General features: G+C 43.8%; 1 protein-coding gene across 2 annotated transcripts in view; it reads left to right on the top strand.

Moving 5' to 3' along the window:
- The window catches only part of ZMAT1 (zinc finger matrin-type 1), a 57,532-nt gene that overhangs the window by 33,907 nt on the left and 9,507 nt on the right, over positions 1-14,118 (top strand). Inside the window, exons 2-5 of one of the 2 annotated variants that reach the window (XM_079764382.1) lie at positions 4,590-4,696; positions 9,329-9,430; positions 9,508-9,682; positions 12,180-12,242. In XM_079764382.1, the coding sequence (XP_079620508.1) occupies positions 4,590-4,696; positions 9,329-9,430; positions 9,508-9,682; positions 12,180-12,242 (447 nt within the window). Of the gene's footprint in view, positions 1-4,589; positions 4,697-9,328; positions 9,431-9,507; positions 9,683-12,176; positions 12,243-14,118 lie in introns of both variants that reach the window. The other variant, XM_079764381.1, reaches the window with a different exon arrangement.

Below are 14,118 nucleotides of genomic sequence, written 5' to 3'. Positions count from 1 at the left end.
TATATGTGTGTGTGTGTATATATATATATATATATACACACACACACACACATATATATACATACACAGACACACACACACAGGGGGCGTGTCCAGCCTGCAAACCACCATACACACACACACACACACACACACACACACACACACATATCTATCTATCTATCTATCTATCTATCTATCTATATATATATATATACTAGAGGCCCGGTGCATGAAATTCGTGCACAGAGGGGGGTTGTTCCTCAGCCCAGCCTGTACCCTCTCCAATATGGGACCCCTCAAGGGATGTCCGACTGCCCGTTTAGGCCCGATCCCAGGATCGGGCCTAAACGGGCAGTCGGACATCCCTCTCACAATCCAGGACTGCTGGCTCCCAACTGCTTGCCTGCCTGCCTTCCTGATTGCCCCTAACTGCTTCTGCCTGCCAGCCTGATCACCCCTAACCACTCTGCTGCCAGCCTGTTTGCCCCCAACTTCCTTCCTCTGCCAGCCTGGTCACCCCTAACTGCCCTCTCCTGCAGGGTTGATCACCTCCAACTGCCCTCCCTTGCAGGCCTGGTCCTTCTCAACTGCACTCCCTTGCAGGCCAGGTGCCTCCCAACTGCCCTCTCCTGCTGGCCATCTTGTGTCCACATGGGGGCAGGATCTTTGACCACATGGGGGCAGCTATATTGTGTGTTGCAGTGATGATCAATCTGTATATTACTCTTTTATTAGATAGGATAGAGGCCTGGTACAGGGGTGGGGGCCAGCTGGTTTGCCCTGAAGGGTGTCCCGGATCAGGTGGGGGTTTCCTTGGGGCATGGGGCGGCCTGAGCGAGGGGCCTGTGGTGGTTTGCAGGCTGGCCACGCCCCCTGGCAACCCAAGCAGAGGCCCTGGTATCTGGAATTTCTTTTCTTTCTACAATTGAAACTTTGTAGCCTGGAGCGGAGCCAAGCCTGGGGCTCCCTCCGAGGCCGGCAGCCATTTGTGTTGGGGTTATAATTGAAACTTTGTTGCCTTAAGCGGGTGAGCCTGGCCAGGGTGTGCGGAAAGCTTTGCTTCCCCTATTGCCGGCGGCAACCCTGGCCTGCTCTCTCAAGCTCCATTCTGCCGCCATTTGTTTGAATTTGTTTACCTTCTATAATTGAAACTTTGTAGCTTGAGTGGAGGCTTAGGCCTGGCAAGGGCAGGCAGAAAGCTTGGCTTCCTCTGTTACCTAGGAAACCTTGCTCTCTGTGGCTGTAGCCATCTTGGTTTGGGTTAATTTGCATGCTCGCTCTGATGGGATGGTGGGCGTGGCTTGTGGGTGTGTAGGAGGTATGGTCAATTTGCATATTTGTCTATTATTAGGTAGGATATATATATTAATGCTGTTGCAAAAGATTTCCTTCTCTTTCACAGCTGAGTAGTATTCCATTGTATAAATGTACCACAGCTTTTTTATCCATTCATGTACTGATGGACACTTAGGCTGCTTCCAAATCTTGGTTTTTGTAATTAACACTGCAGTGAATATAGTGGTGCGTATATGTTTTTGAATTAGTGTTTTGGATATATATAATGCAAAAAAATATATTCATTGTTCTATAACTTTTTGTCCATTTAATATATCATTGTAATTTTTCCATAAAAGTATATGTGGTCTAATCTTTTTAAAGAATATATGTTTTTATTGATTTCAGAGAGAGGAAGGGAGAGGGAGAGAGAGAGATAGAAATATCAATGATTAGAGAGAATCATTGATGGGCTGCCTCCTGCATGCCCCCTACTGGGGATTGAGCCTGCAACTTGGGCATGTGCCCTGACCCGAAATCAAATCGGGACCTCCTTGTTCATAGGTTGATGCTTAACCACTGAACCACACTGGCCCTACTCTGGTATAAACTTTTCAATTAAAATAGACAAATAGCAAGCAAAGTTTGATGTTTTGTGATTTATACCCTATAGATCTATATTAATAAAAGCATAATTTGCAAATTGATCAAATGGCCGAACAGCGGAACGACCCGTTCGGATGACCTTCCGGGTGAAGCTGGAGATGCGAGGCCCTACACTTGCACGGATTTTGTGCATTGGGCCTATAGTAAACTAATAAGCTTTGACAGAATACATTGCAGCTGTTCAGAACTTTAGATAGAAGTATGGATCTCAAATGTAAATGCAGAAAGTTTTGGTATGTTTTATTTATCACAATGAGAAACACTATAGCATAATTTCTAGATGTTATTATATCAACACTAGAGGCCCAGTGCACAGATTCGTGCACCGGTGGGGTCCCTCGGCCTGGCCTGCAGGGATCAGGCCGAAACTGGCTCTCTGACATTCTCTGAGGGGCCCCGGATTGTGAGAGGGCAGTTCTCGGGTGATGATGCATCCCAGAATCAGGCTCACTCCTCTCTGGTTCCTGGTGCATCACCCAAGAACTGCAGCTGCCAAGTCACTGCAACTTGGCAGCTCCTGTGTTGAGCATCTGCCCCATGGCTGTCAGTGCAAGTCATAGCTATTGGTTGGAGCACCTGACCCCTGGTGGTCATTGCATGTCATAGCTGCTGGTCAATAGTTGGATGGTTGCTTAGGCTTTTATATATATAGATTATTTTATAGCTTTGGGGGCTGTGTGAGAGTTGTTTGGCCAAATGAATGTGTTAGTGTTTGTACAACAATGGAGGATCTTTGCCTACCATGTACAAAGTTTGTTGGTGGTTCCATGTGATTTTTATTTATTTATGTTTTTAATACTCATCTGAGGATATGTTTTTATGGATTTTAGAGAGTGAGAGGGAGGAATGGAGAGCTCGAGGGATGGAGAGAGATGGAGAGAGAGAGAAAAAGAGAGAGAAATATCGATTAGTTGCCTCCCATACCCACCCTGACTGGGGATTGAAACCATAACCTAGGTATGTGCCCTGACCAGGAATCAAACCTGAGACCTTTTGGTATATGGGAGGACGCTCCTATCAACTGAGCCACCTGGACAGGACTCCACGTGATTTTTACATAGTACTGGGGCAATGGGTCCAAATAAATGGCAGTCTTAAAACAATGCCTTTTTTGGATTGTCTGCTGTAAAACACAGAATTCCAGGGATGGGTGTTTTAATCCTGCCTGTCATTATTGGTGCCCTAAATCATTCCATGAAGCTCATGAAGTCACTGATACTCCTATAACTTTTCCTTTGGAATGGTAGTGCCTAGACTTACCATCTACACTAATAAAAGAGAAACATGCAAATTGACTATACCTCTGCTACGCCCACAAGCCACGCCCACAAGCCAATCAGGAGATAGTATGCAAATTAACCAAACCAAGATGGCTGCAGCCACAGATTGAGCAGGAGGCTTGGGTTTCCCTGGCAATGGAGGAAGCCAAGCTTCCCACCCGCTCTGGCCTGCCCTGGCCTCCTCTCAAGGCTACAAAATTTCAATTATAGAAGATAAATAAATCCCAACAAAAATGGCTGCAGCCATAGAGTTGGAGAGAGCAGGAGGCTTGGGTTGCCCCCGGCGATGGAGGAAGTCAATCTTACTGGCTGGCCCTGGCCTCCGCTTAAGGCTACAAAATTTTAATTATAGACGATAAATAAATCCCAGATACCAGGGCCTCCGCTTGGGTCACTGGTGGGCATGGCCAGCCTGCAAACCACCACAGGCCCCTCGCCCAGGCCGCCCCATGCCCCAAGGGAACCCCCACTCTGATCTGGACACCCTTCAGGGCAAACCAGCCAGCCCCCACCCATGCACCAGGACTCTATTCTATCTAATAAAAGAGTAATATGCAAATTGACTGTCACTCCGACACACAAGATGGCTGCCCCATGTGGTCAAAGATGGCTGACCCCATGTGGACACAAGATGGCTGCCACAAGATGGCCAGCAGGGGAGGGCAGTTGGGAGGGACCAGGCCTGCAAGGGAGGGCAGTTGGAGGTGATCAAGCCTGCACAGGAGGGCAGTTGGGGGTGACCCGTCCAGCAGAGGAAGGAAGTTGGGGGCAACCGGGCCTGCATGGGAGGGCAGTTGGGGGGGGCCCAGGTCTGCAAGGGAGGGCAGTTAAGGGTGACCAGGACTGCAGGGGAGGGTAGTTAGTGGCAATCAGGCTGGCAGGGGAGTAGTTTTGCATCAGTCAGGCTGGCAAGGGAGTAGTCAGGGGTGATCAGGCTGGCAGGCAGAAGCAGTTAGGGGCAATCAGGAAGGCAGGCAGGCAAGCAGTTGGGAGCCAACAGTCCTGGATTGTGAGAGGGATGTCTGACTGCCCGTTTAGGCCTGATCCTACTGTAATCGGGCCTAAATGGGCAGTCGGATATCCCTCGAGGGGTCCCAGATTAGAGAGGGTGCAGGCTGGGCTGAGGGACACCCCCCCCGTGCACGAATTTTGTGCACCAGGCCTCTAGTACTAAATAAATAACTCTTGCCATATCAGACATTAAAGGCAGACTTAATATACCCATATTAAATTACATACTTAGTAAGCAAAAAGCTATTACTGTAGTCCAAAAACATACAATTTGAGGTGGCATATGAAATAATATATGGTTGGAGAATAAAAATGATACTTGTAAATATTCATTAATGGGATATATAGTCTCACCTCCCTTTATTTTGTTCATAGATACAACTTTGAATGTACAGGAAAAGGCTGAACTTTTTACAGATAACTTTTGTAATGTATGCAGAGTGGTGCTACCATTTGAATCACAAAGGATTTCACATTATGAGGTAGGTTAAAAATAAGGCCTGGGAATGGGACTGGAGTGGGGAGGGAGGCAATGGGGAAAAGGACGGACATCTGTAATATTTAAACAATAAGGATAAATTGAAAAAAAATGGGAATAGAGTCTAAAATGGGTTTTTAAATGTAGCAGATAAACTTCCTATGTTATATTTTTTTGATTATGTAGAGCAGATGATTTTATTTCCCTTTGATGGATAAAGAGATTATCTCAGAGAGGGACAGTAATTTACTAGCTTAAATTTGGGGAATTAGAGCTTAAACTTGGTCTATTTTTTTACTACAAAAATTGCTTTATTTTCTTCACACCGTTCTGTATCTCTTTGTATTCATCAAGCCACTACTATATCCTTTATGTCTTTGTAATAAATGTAAGGAAAACTGTTCCTGTAAATCAAGGAATATTATAGAACTCCAGTGTTCCTTTATAGTAAACTAGAGGCCCAGTGTACAAATTCGTGCATCAGTGGGGTCCCTTGGCCTGGCCTGCAGGATCTGGCTGAAATCAGCTCTCCAATATCCCCTGAGGGGTTCTGGGTTGTGAGAGGGTGCAGGTCAGGCCGAGGGAACCCACCGGTGCATGATCGGGGCTGAGGAGGGAAACAGCAGGTTGGCCAGCCAGGGAGGGACCAGAGGAGGGCTCCAAGGCGTGTCTGGCCCATCTCGTTCAGTCCTGACCAGCCAGACCCCAGCAGCAAGCTGACCTACCAGTTGGAGCGTCTGACCCCTGGAGGTCAGTGCACATCATAGCGAGTGGTTGAGGAGCCTTAGCATATCATTAGCATATTACTCTTTGATTGGTTGAACGGATGACCAGACGCTTAGCATATTAGGCTTTTATTATATAGGATGAAGGCTATAAAAACCAAATGAGCCAGTCTTGCACTTGACTTAACCACATGTTTTTAGGAACGAAACCATAGAATTCTAGAGCTAGAACATGGAAAATTTAATGTTCTTACTCTTTTAGTTTATTGATCAGAAAATTGAGACCCAGAGGGATAGTGATTCTCCATAGCTAGTATTGGTATGGCTAAGCTTAAAAATGATTTCTTGTGATTTCATATCCAGTGTTCTTTAATCTGCTATTGCCTTTCATTTCTACATCATATAATGAGCTATTGGATTTTTTTTTCATATCTGGTATCTGGATTACTAAAAGTAATAGAAACATTTACTTAAAAGAAATAGAATGCCAGCTGTACTTTTTAAAACACCTTATCTCATTTTGCCCATTGCAAATCTTATTGGCAACTATATTTAAGTCCTTATCTTCATTGGGATTCAATTAATATAGTTACAGATAGGGAAACTGTGTTGGCTGTGGATTGAAAGGACTTAGGATCGAGTCTTAACTCCATCATTGTTGTGTAACCCTGAGGAAGTCACTTTACCTCTCTGACCATATTTCTTGAACCTATAAAATGGGGCTGGTAAAATCCCTCTTACTATACTTGTGAGAATTAAATGAAATCAAATATGTGAGTGTGCCTACCTCATTCTTAGACTCCATAGCTCAAAGATTTAGAGTTAGTAAAGAGAAACACACAATCCAGGGCTCGGTGATAATTGTGGTTGGAACCATTTGAATTTAAATTTGAAAAGTAGCTTTTTATGGGCTTATGGAGTGCTATTCAGTGGGGAAAATATCTATACAAATAAAGAGGTAATATGTTAATTGCCCATTACGGTGTTCCAGTAACAACCAATTTGCATATTGACGTGTGCGCAGCAAGGGTGGGCGGCCAGAGCCAAGTTCCCGGGGGTCTGAGGAGAGTGCCTGACAGGAGCCTGGACTGCAAAGAAGGAAGAGGAAGCGGCCATGGGGAGCTCTTCCAATTCCCCTGCACGGCCACCCTACCCCCACCCTTGCACCCCCTTGGGGGGTGGAGAGGCTGACTGGACAGGGAGAAGACCCAGCTTGGGGGGCAGCTGCAGCCTGCACTTCTGACTCCCGATGTCTTCCCCCGCCACCCCCGCCAGGGGCACCCACAACAATAGCAAGCCAGCGACCACCCATCAGTGCCCCTGAGGCACCGGGGGCTTGCAGCCCGCCACTGCTGGGCCCCCTCCTCCTCTCCTTCCTACAACTCCAGACCTGAGTGGAGGCAGACTTGAGAGGCCCCCCAGGGTCAGATCCTTCCCCTGACAGCAGCAGAAGGGTGGTGAACCTCTCTGGGGGCCCGGCTAAACCTGCCCTCCTAGCCTGCCTGGCTCCAACCTTGCCTGGACCCCACCCCACTCCATATTGGAACCCCACCTTGAGCAGGTACAGCTGTGAAACAGCCACATACAATTTAAAGAATGGTGCCAAGTGGGAAGATTTGACAGTTACTCCCCTTCGGCCTCGCCGCCCCCCTAGCACCCCCTAACTACCTTGCCCCCTACCAGCACCTCCAGGGATGACCACCATTACAGGGCTGCTGGCCAGAGCCCACCCCTCTGAGGCCTGTGGAACCCTCTGCAAAGCTTCCATAGCTACAGTCCCAGGAAATAATCATGCCTTCCTCCCCTAATCAGCACCTGCTACCTGTGAGGGTACACGTGGGCTTAAAAATAACAATCCCTTCCCATTTAGACATCACTTACTTGATGAAACATTTCTAGGTTTATTAGCTCAGAACCTGCTCATGACAACCCAGTGAGGTAGGTGGAGAAGAGATTTCAGTTCCCATTGTATATGCATATGTATTCAGAAATGAAGCTCAGAGAGGAAAAGTGTCAAGCCCACTGGTTCCCAAGGTGCAGCACACACCCCATGGGGGCGGGCAATTTTATTTTAAGTGGGGGCAATTTGAGAATGAGTTAACAGTGAATTTTTTGCCTTTCTTATAGTTCTAGGGGGCCTCATCTACAGCATATCCTACATAATAAAAGGCTAATATGAAAATGACCGAATGGTGGAATGACCGGTCATTATGATGCGTGCTGACCACCAGGGGGCAGACACTCAATGCAGGATCTGCCCCCTGGTGGTCAGTGTGCTAACACAGGGGGAGTGCCGCTCAGCCAGAAGCCGGGCTCATGGCTGGCGAGCACAGCAGCAGTGGTGGGGGCCTCTCCCATCTCCGTGGCAATACTAAGGATGTCTGACTGACAGCATAGGCCCACTAAGCCATCAGTCGGACATCCCCCCAGGGCTCCTGGACTGCGAGAGGGTGCAGGCCAGGCTGAGAGACCCCCCAAGTGCACGAATTTTGTGCACTGGGCCTCTAGTACTAAAAATCCTATCTAATAAAGAGGGAATATGCTAATTGACCCTCACACTGTCGCAAAGATGGCGGTGCCCACAGCCAATAAGGAGGGAATATACTAATTGACTTCCACACCCTCAAAGATGGCGGCACCCACAGCCAATAAGGAGGGAATATGCTAATTGACTGCCACGCCCTCAAAGATGGCGGCACCCACAGCCACAAGATGGTGGTACCGAGTCTCTTCAGCCCTGCCAGGGTGGCAGGTGCACAGCAAGGCAGAGCCTGCCCCTAGGCAGGCCCAGCTGCTCCACACGCCTGCCTCCAGAGTCCCCCAGTCCCCTCAGCCCCCCAGCCACCCAGGGCTGGCCCGAGGCACAGGCAAGCCTTGGATGGCGGCTGCCCAGCTTCCCAGGGCTGCCCAAGTCTCAGGTAACCAGGGCTGGCTGAGGCTTGTGCTGCTGGCAGTGGCAGCAGCAGAGGTGTGATGGGGCATCGCCTTTCCCTGATTGCTTGGTCACCTCCCGCCCCTGAGGGCTCCTGGGCTGTGAGAGGAGGCAGGCCGGGCTGAGGGACCACCCCCTCCAGTGCATGAATTTTCATGCACCGGGCCTCTAGTGAGAAAATAAAAATCAATCATAATTATGTTGACCAATGTCACCCCAATAAAATTTAATAAAAATAAATAAATAAATAAAATCATAATTATATCACTCACATCATTTAACTTCTCTTTTGCTTATATGATTTCAGTATGCTTTCTGAACACACATGCACACATGCACACATTTTTATAAAAGAAAATTGTATATGTTGTGTTGTACTTGTTTTTTCATATGAGACCATATTCTGGACACTTTGTCTTATTATTACACCTTTTTCTTCTTTTATAATATTGTAATGGCTATAAAGCACATAATGTAATGTAGCATATTTTAAAATTTAAATTTCAGTGCCATCTGTAAGTTTGGTGCTTAAGCTTATTAAATCGTCAAATCAAAATTGTACATGACTTTCCATGCATTCTGAAAAGGTGATTTTTTTCTCTTTGGTATATAGCTTGGTTAATACTTTTAGACTATCTCAGTATAGTATTTATTGTAAAATAGAACTGTTCTGCAGGAGTTTTGAATTTTGATGAGGTTGTACTTATACATGTTTAATAAACCATTCGCTGCACTTTTGTCATATAGATTTCTCCTATATTTTATGGTTCTGTACCAAAATGTTATTGGCTTCTTGAGTTGTGGCATAATTTTCATTTCATTGAGATTTAGAGATTTGAAAGCATGTGAATCTCTTTTATAAACTTGGTAAACACCAAATAAATTACAGCTCACAAATTCTGTCCTCAAATTCAACGAGGTATAAATTTGAAGTGTCTCTGTTATTGAATAAACAAAGTCATATTACATCTTTTTACAGAGTGAAAAACATGCTCAAAATGTTAGGTTTTATTTTCATATGTATGGAAAACAAAATGAAGTGCCTAGTAAAAAAATGACGATGGATGTTAGAAATTTTCAGGTGAGTGGTCTATGTTGATGTTGTAATTCTAAATTTTGAGTTATTGAATCTTTCTAATAAGATTGTGCTTATTTCAGGTGCATAAGACTGAAATAGTGGACAGAAACACATTTTGTGATCTCTGCAATATGATTTTTAGCTCTCCAGTTGTTGCTCAGTCTCACTATGTGGGGAAAGTCCATACTAAAAAATTGAAGCAATTAATGGAGGAGCATGATCAGGTATCTAGATCAGGATTTCAGCCAAAGATGGGTAAGATTACATTTACTTATTTAGCTTCAATACAGGATGTCTCATTTTCTCCCAACTCTGCCATCCATTTTCTTTTTCAGAGAAACTTTCACTCCAGGGCAATATATTGATTCTCCTTTTCTCCTTCTCCTTCTCCTTCTCCTTCTCCTTCTCCTTCTCCTTCTCCTTCTCCTTCTCCTTCTCCTTCTCCTTCTCCTTCTCCTTCTCCTTCTCCTTCTCCTTCTCCTTCTCCTTCTCCTTCTCCTTCTCCTTCTCCTTCTCCTTCTCCTTCTCCTTCTCCTTCTCCTTCTCCTTCTCCTTCTCCTTCTCCTTCTCCTTCTCCTTCTCCTTCTCCTTCTCCTTCTCCTTCTCCTTCTCCTTCTCCTTCTCCTTCTCCTTCTCCTTCTCCTTCTCCTTCTCCTTCTCCTTCTCCTTCTCCTTCTCCTTCTCCTTCTCCTTCTCCTTCTCCTTCTCCTTCTCCTTCTCCTTCTCCTTCTCCTTCTCCTTCTCCTTCTCCTTCTCCTTCTCCTTCTCCTTCTCCTTCTCCTTCTCCTTCTCCTTCTCCTTCTCCTTCTCCTTCTCCTTCTCCTTCTCCTTCTCCTTCTCCTTCTCCTTCTCCTTCTCCTTCTCCTTCTCCTTCTCCTTCTCCTTCTCCTTCTCCTTCTCCTTCTCCTTCTCCTTCTCCTTCTCCTTCTCCTTCTCCTTCTCCTTCTCCTTCTCCTTCTCCTTCTCCTTCTCCTTCTCCTTCTCCTCCTCCTCCTCCTCCTCCTCCTCCTCCTCCTCCTCCTCCTCCTCCTCCTCCTCCTCCTCCTCCTCCTCCTCCTCCTCCTCCTCCTCCTCCTCCCCCTCCCCCTCCCCCTCCCCCTCCCCCTCCCCCTCCCCCTCCCCCTCCCCCTCCCCCTCCCCCTCCCCCTCCCCCTCCCCCTCCCCCTCCCCCTCCCCCTCCCCCTCCCCCCTCCCCCCTCCCCCTCCCCCTCCCCCTCCCCCTCCCCCTCCCCCTTCCCCCTTCCCCCTTCCCCCTTCCCCCTTCTTTCTTTCTTCTTTCTTCTTTCTTCTTTCTTTCTTTCTTCTTTCTTCTTTCTTTTCTTTCTTTCTTCTTCTCAGTTAATCACTTTCTGTGTTCTTATAATTTACTATACAGATTATAATTGTTAGCTGAGTTTTAGGAAATATTATGACCTCTTCTTTTCAGTTTATTAAATTCAAAAGCAGGTGATTTGCTATGCCTGCTATAAAGAAACAATAACCAGCATGAATTCTTCACTTTCTAATCAAATCATAAAATCCTAGCTTCTTACTTCTTCCCCTTGGCATCTGTCTCATTCTTTTTTTAAATTTAGTACTTTTCAGAACGTCATCTTATGTGTGGGTTCAGACTCCATAGTATAGCTATGATTCAGCATGTCCTGACTACAACTGTAGGCAAAAAAATAAGTAAGTTATAGAATCTCCTTTTACCCTGATAGCTCATTTCTTTCTTTCTAAGAATATAAAGAAAAAAGTATCATCAATCAATAGTTATTAAGTACCTATTTTTATGCTAGACCCTAAAGATATAGTGAACTATAAAACATTGCCTCTTTCTTCCTTCCAGTGATGTTGGGTCACAAGCATATGAGAGATATCACCCAAACTTCTCATTTCTGGCCTGAGGTGGCAGAGTACACCCTGGAAAATCTAACTAGTACTTCAAAAAATTTGTGTGCTAGAACGGAAAATGAGATGATTAATCCTCTGAATAAATAATTTACCACATTTTCACTAGCTTCAACATTTTAAGGATATGGCATGCCTGGCATGGAAAATTTACCAACATTAATTTCCAATTGATAGTGTAGGCCTCATCCAGCATTAAAACATATTGTCTTAATAAATTAAGTCAGAATTATTTTAAAATTTATTTTAGTCTCTTGAATTTTTGTTTTTCTGTCTGTCAGCCTAAAAGGGCCAAAATCAGTGTGCCCTACAAAAGAAAGCATCTTGTAAAGCTTTATCTTCAGTTCCCCAAACGCATCAATTTGGTCTCAGAGAGGAGACCAAATGAAAGAGCTCTGAAATAACAATAATTGTGAAAGTATATAATTTTATAGCCTTAAACACCTGCATACATTTTATTTTGATACAGATACAGCAAATCTGGACTGAATAGATGACTTACTCTGCTACTCAGGGACCCCAACTTAGTATTTGGTATCATCTGTTTTACCCTCACCAATTTCAAGAATCATCCTAAAACAGCTCTCATGCTTTCATTGATTTTTTCCAATTAGTATAATTAGTCAATGCCTGATGTCAAATATCCTTTCCTGTATCTTTATTGGAGAAACTTGGTGACTGATTTGTATTCAACTTTCCTTTCCTTTCTCACAGAAGGCAATTATTTTTAATCTGAATGTGAAAAAAAATAAAAAGATAGTGGGTTTTAAAAGCATTCTAAATTTCCCTAATACTTTATAATCAATGTAGCTCTGATAGCTGAACACATGTTGATCCCTTCTCATTATGACTATTTCAGCAGGTGTGCCTATTACTTCTGCAGAATCAACTTTTCTGAAGCCCCTTGCAGTCAAGCCTCCTTCAGGTGGGATTAAAGACAAGACTATGCCTACTCTTCCAGCACTGCTTTGGATTTGAATAATCCAAACAAGTATTGCAAACTCTGCTTTGCTTCTTTTAATAGCCTATTAATGGCCCAACAACATTATGTTGGGACAAAACACAAAAGAAATGAAGCTAGAAACAAGTATGTAGAAAAGATAAAAGAGAAACCTTTTCTATCAAAATCAGATGCAAATGGTAAACAGTAAAAATATCACAAAAATTTCATAGGAAGTTTGTATTTTTAAACACAAACTAACCCTAACCCTAACTTCCACCCATTCTTGCATATCTAGTTATCTCTTCATGTATCTTTAGCTCCCATTAGAATGTAAGGTATTTGAGGGAAGGGACATCACTTAACTAATTTCTATTTCCAGTGGCAGAGTATGTCTACCTAAATAGAGATTAGTCTAATATACGAACCAATGAACTATTTATTTTTATATATTGAGTGCTAACCCTGTGTTTATACTACTTAAGTTTCTTAATGTGATTCAAATTATCTCCCAAAGTTACACAGAGATCTGTGTTTTTATGTAGGATTTTAAAGAATGTTTATTTAGGCAAGTGTAGAAATAGAAGTCATAGGGCTTCTGAAAGTAGTAGATGTTTGGAGAAATCACAAACTTCCACTTGGTAGAGGTTTTTTATTTTTTTAGTTTTTGGTATTGTTGAGCTGAGGGTATCTGAAATAACTGGCTTCTAGTTTAATGGCATTAGGTAAAGTTGGAACTGAGTCAGCTATGAGAAGTGTGTGTACTCTGAAGGGGGGTCATTTTAGTACTCTGAGGTCTCAGGGTTATTAGAATAAGAGAAAAAAAGTTTTGGATAATATTATCATCTGCCTGGGGAAGGGTTGCTGATTATCAGCAGAATTCAATCCAATAATTGAAGTCATTTTACACAAGCTTCTAAAGCTAGAGCTCAAAGAAGAGATTATCAACCTTGCCTTGACTATTCCATTTTTTAGAACAGTAACCATTTGAGGATTAAAAAGTAGCTGGAGAATTTAATTTAGCAAATGAGAATTTCAAAGAACAGTAACAGCAGAAGCCTACATTATATATGAGCAAGTGGTAAGACAAAAAGTGTTTAACACGTGCCACCTTAAATATGTCACTCTCCAACCACTTTCTCCCTTCTTACTCTCCCTGCCTTCTTTTCCATCTGCTATTGTTTATATGTTTCTACCATATCTAATCTCCCTCTTTCTTCATCATTTTCATTGTTTCTTTATGTTCTTTACCAGCCCAGATCTTATTAGCACAGGAATGGCTACCATAACAATATGGAACTAAAGTATGTATGTATTATTTATTTATTTGTTTTGCATATCTTACTAATTTCTAGCCCCATTATTGCACATAGTTGTCTCATTTTCACCTGTAACTCAACATATCTTACATTGAAATAATAATCTCCTTTAAAACCAACTTGAATTTCCCAAGTTGTCTCTCTTTGCCAGCAGTACCACTCTTTGTCACCTACACTTGAATCTTTGAGGGCTTTGAATACTTAATTCTCTCTATCCTGTCCATCAGTCAGTCTTACTAAGTCTTCTTAGCACTATTTCTCTTTACTGTACCCTTCCATTACATTCCCACTACCATCACCTCACACTTTAATGCTGCAACAACTTTCTGAAAGGCTTTACTTATATCTCATTGTTATTCTCTCTCTCTCTCTCTCTCTCTCTCTCTCTATATATATATATATATATATATATATATATATATATTATTGATTTTATTACAGAGAGGAAGAGAGAGGGATAGAGAGTTAGAAACATCGATGATAGAGAAACATCGATCAGCTGCCTCTTGCACACCCCCTACTGGGGATGTGCCCGCAACCAA

This window comes from Cnephaeus nilssonii (assembly GCF_951640355.1).
Source record: "Cnephaeus nilssonii genome assembly, chromosome: X".
NCBI lineage: Eukaryota > Metazoa > Chordata > Mammalia > Chiroptera > Vespertilionidae > Cnephaeus > Cnephaeus nilssonii.
The sequence above is the reverse complement of the archived record's forward strand: the minus strand, read 5'-3'. Positions and strand labels throughout refer to the sequence as shown.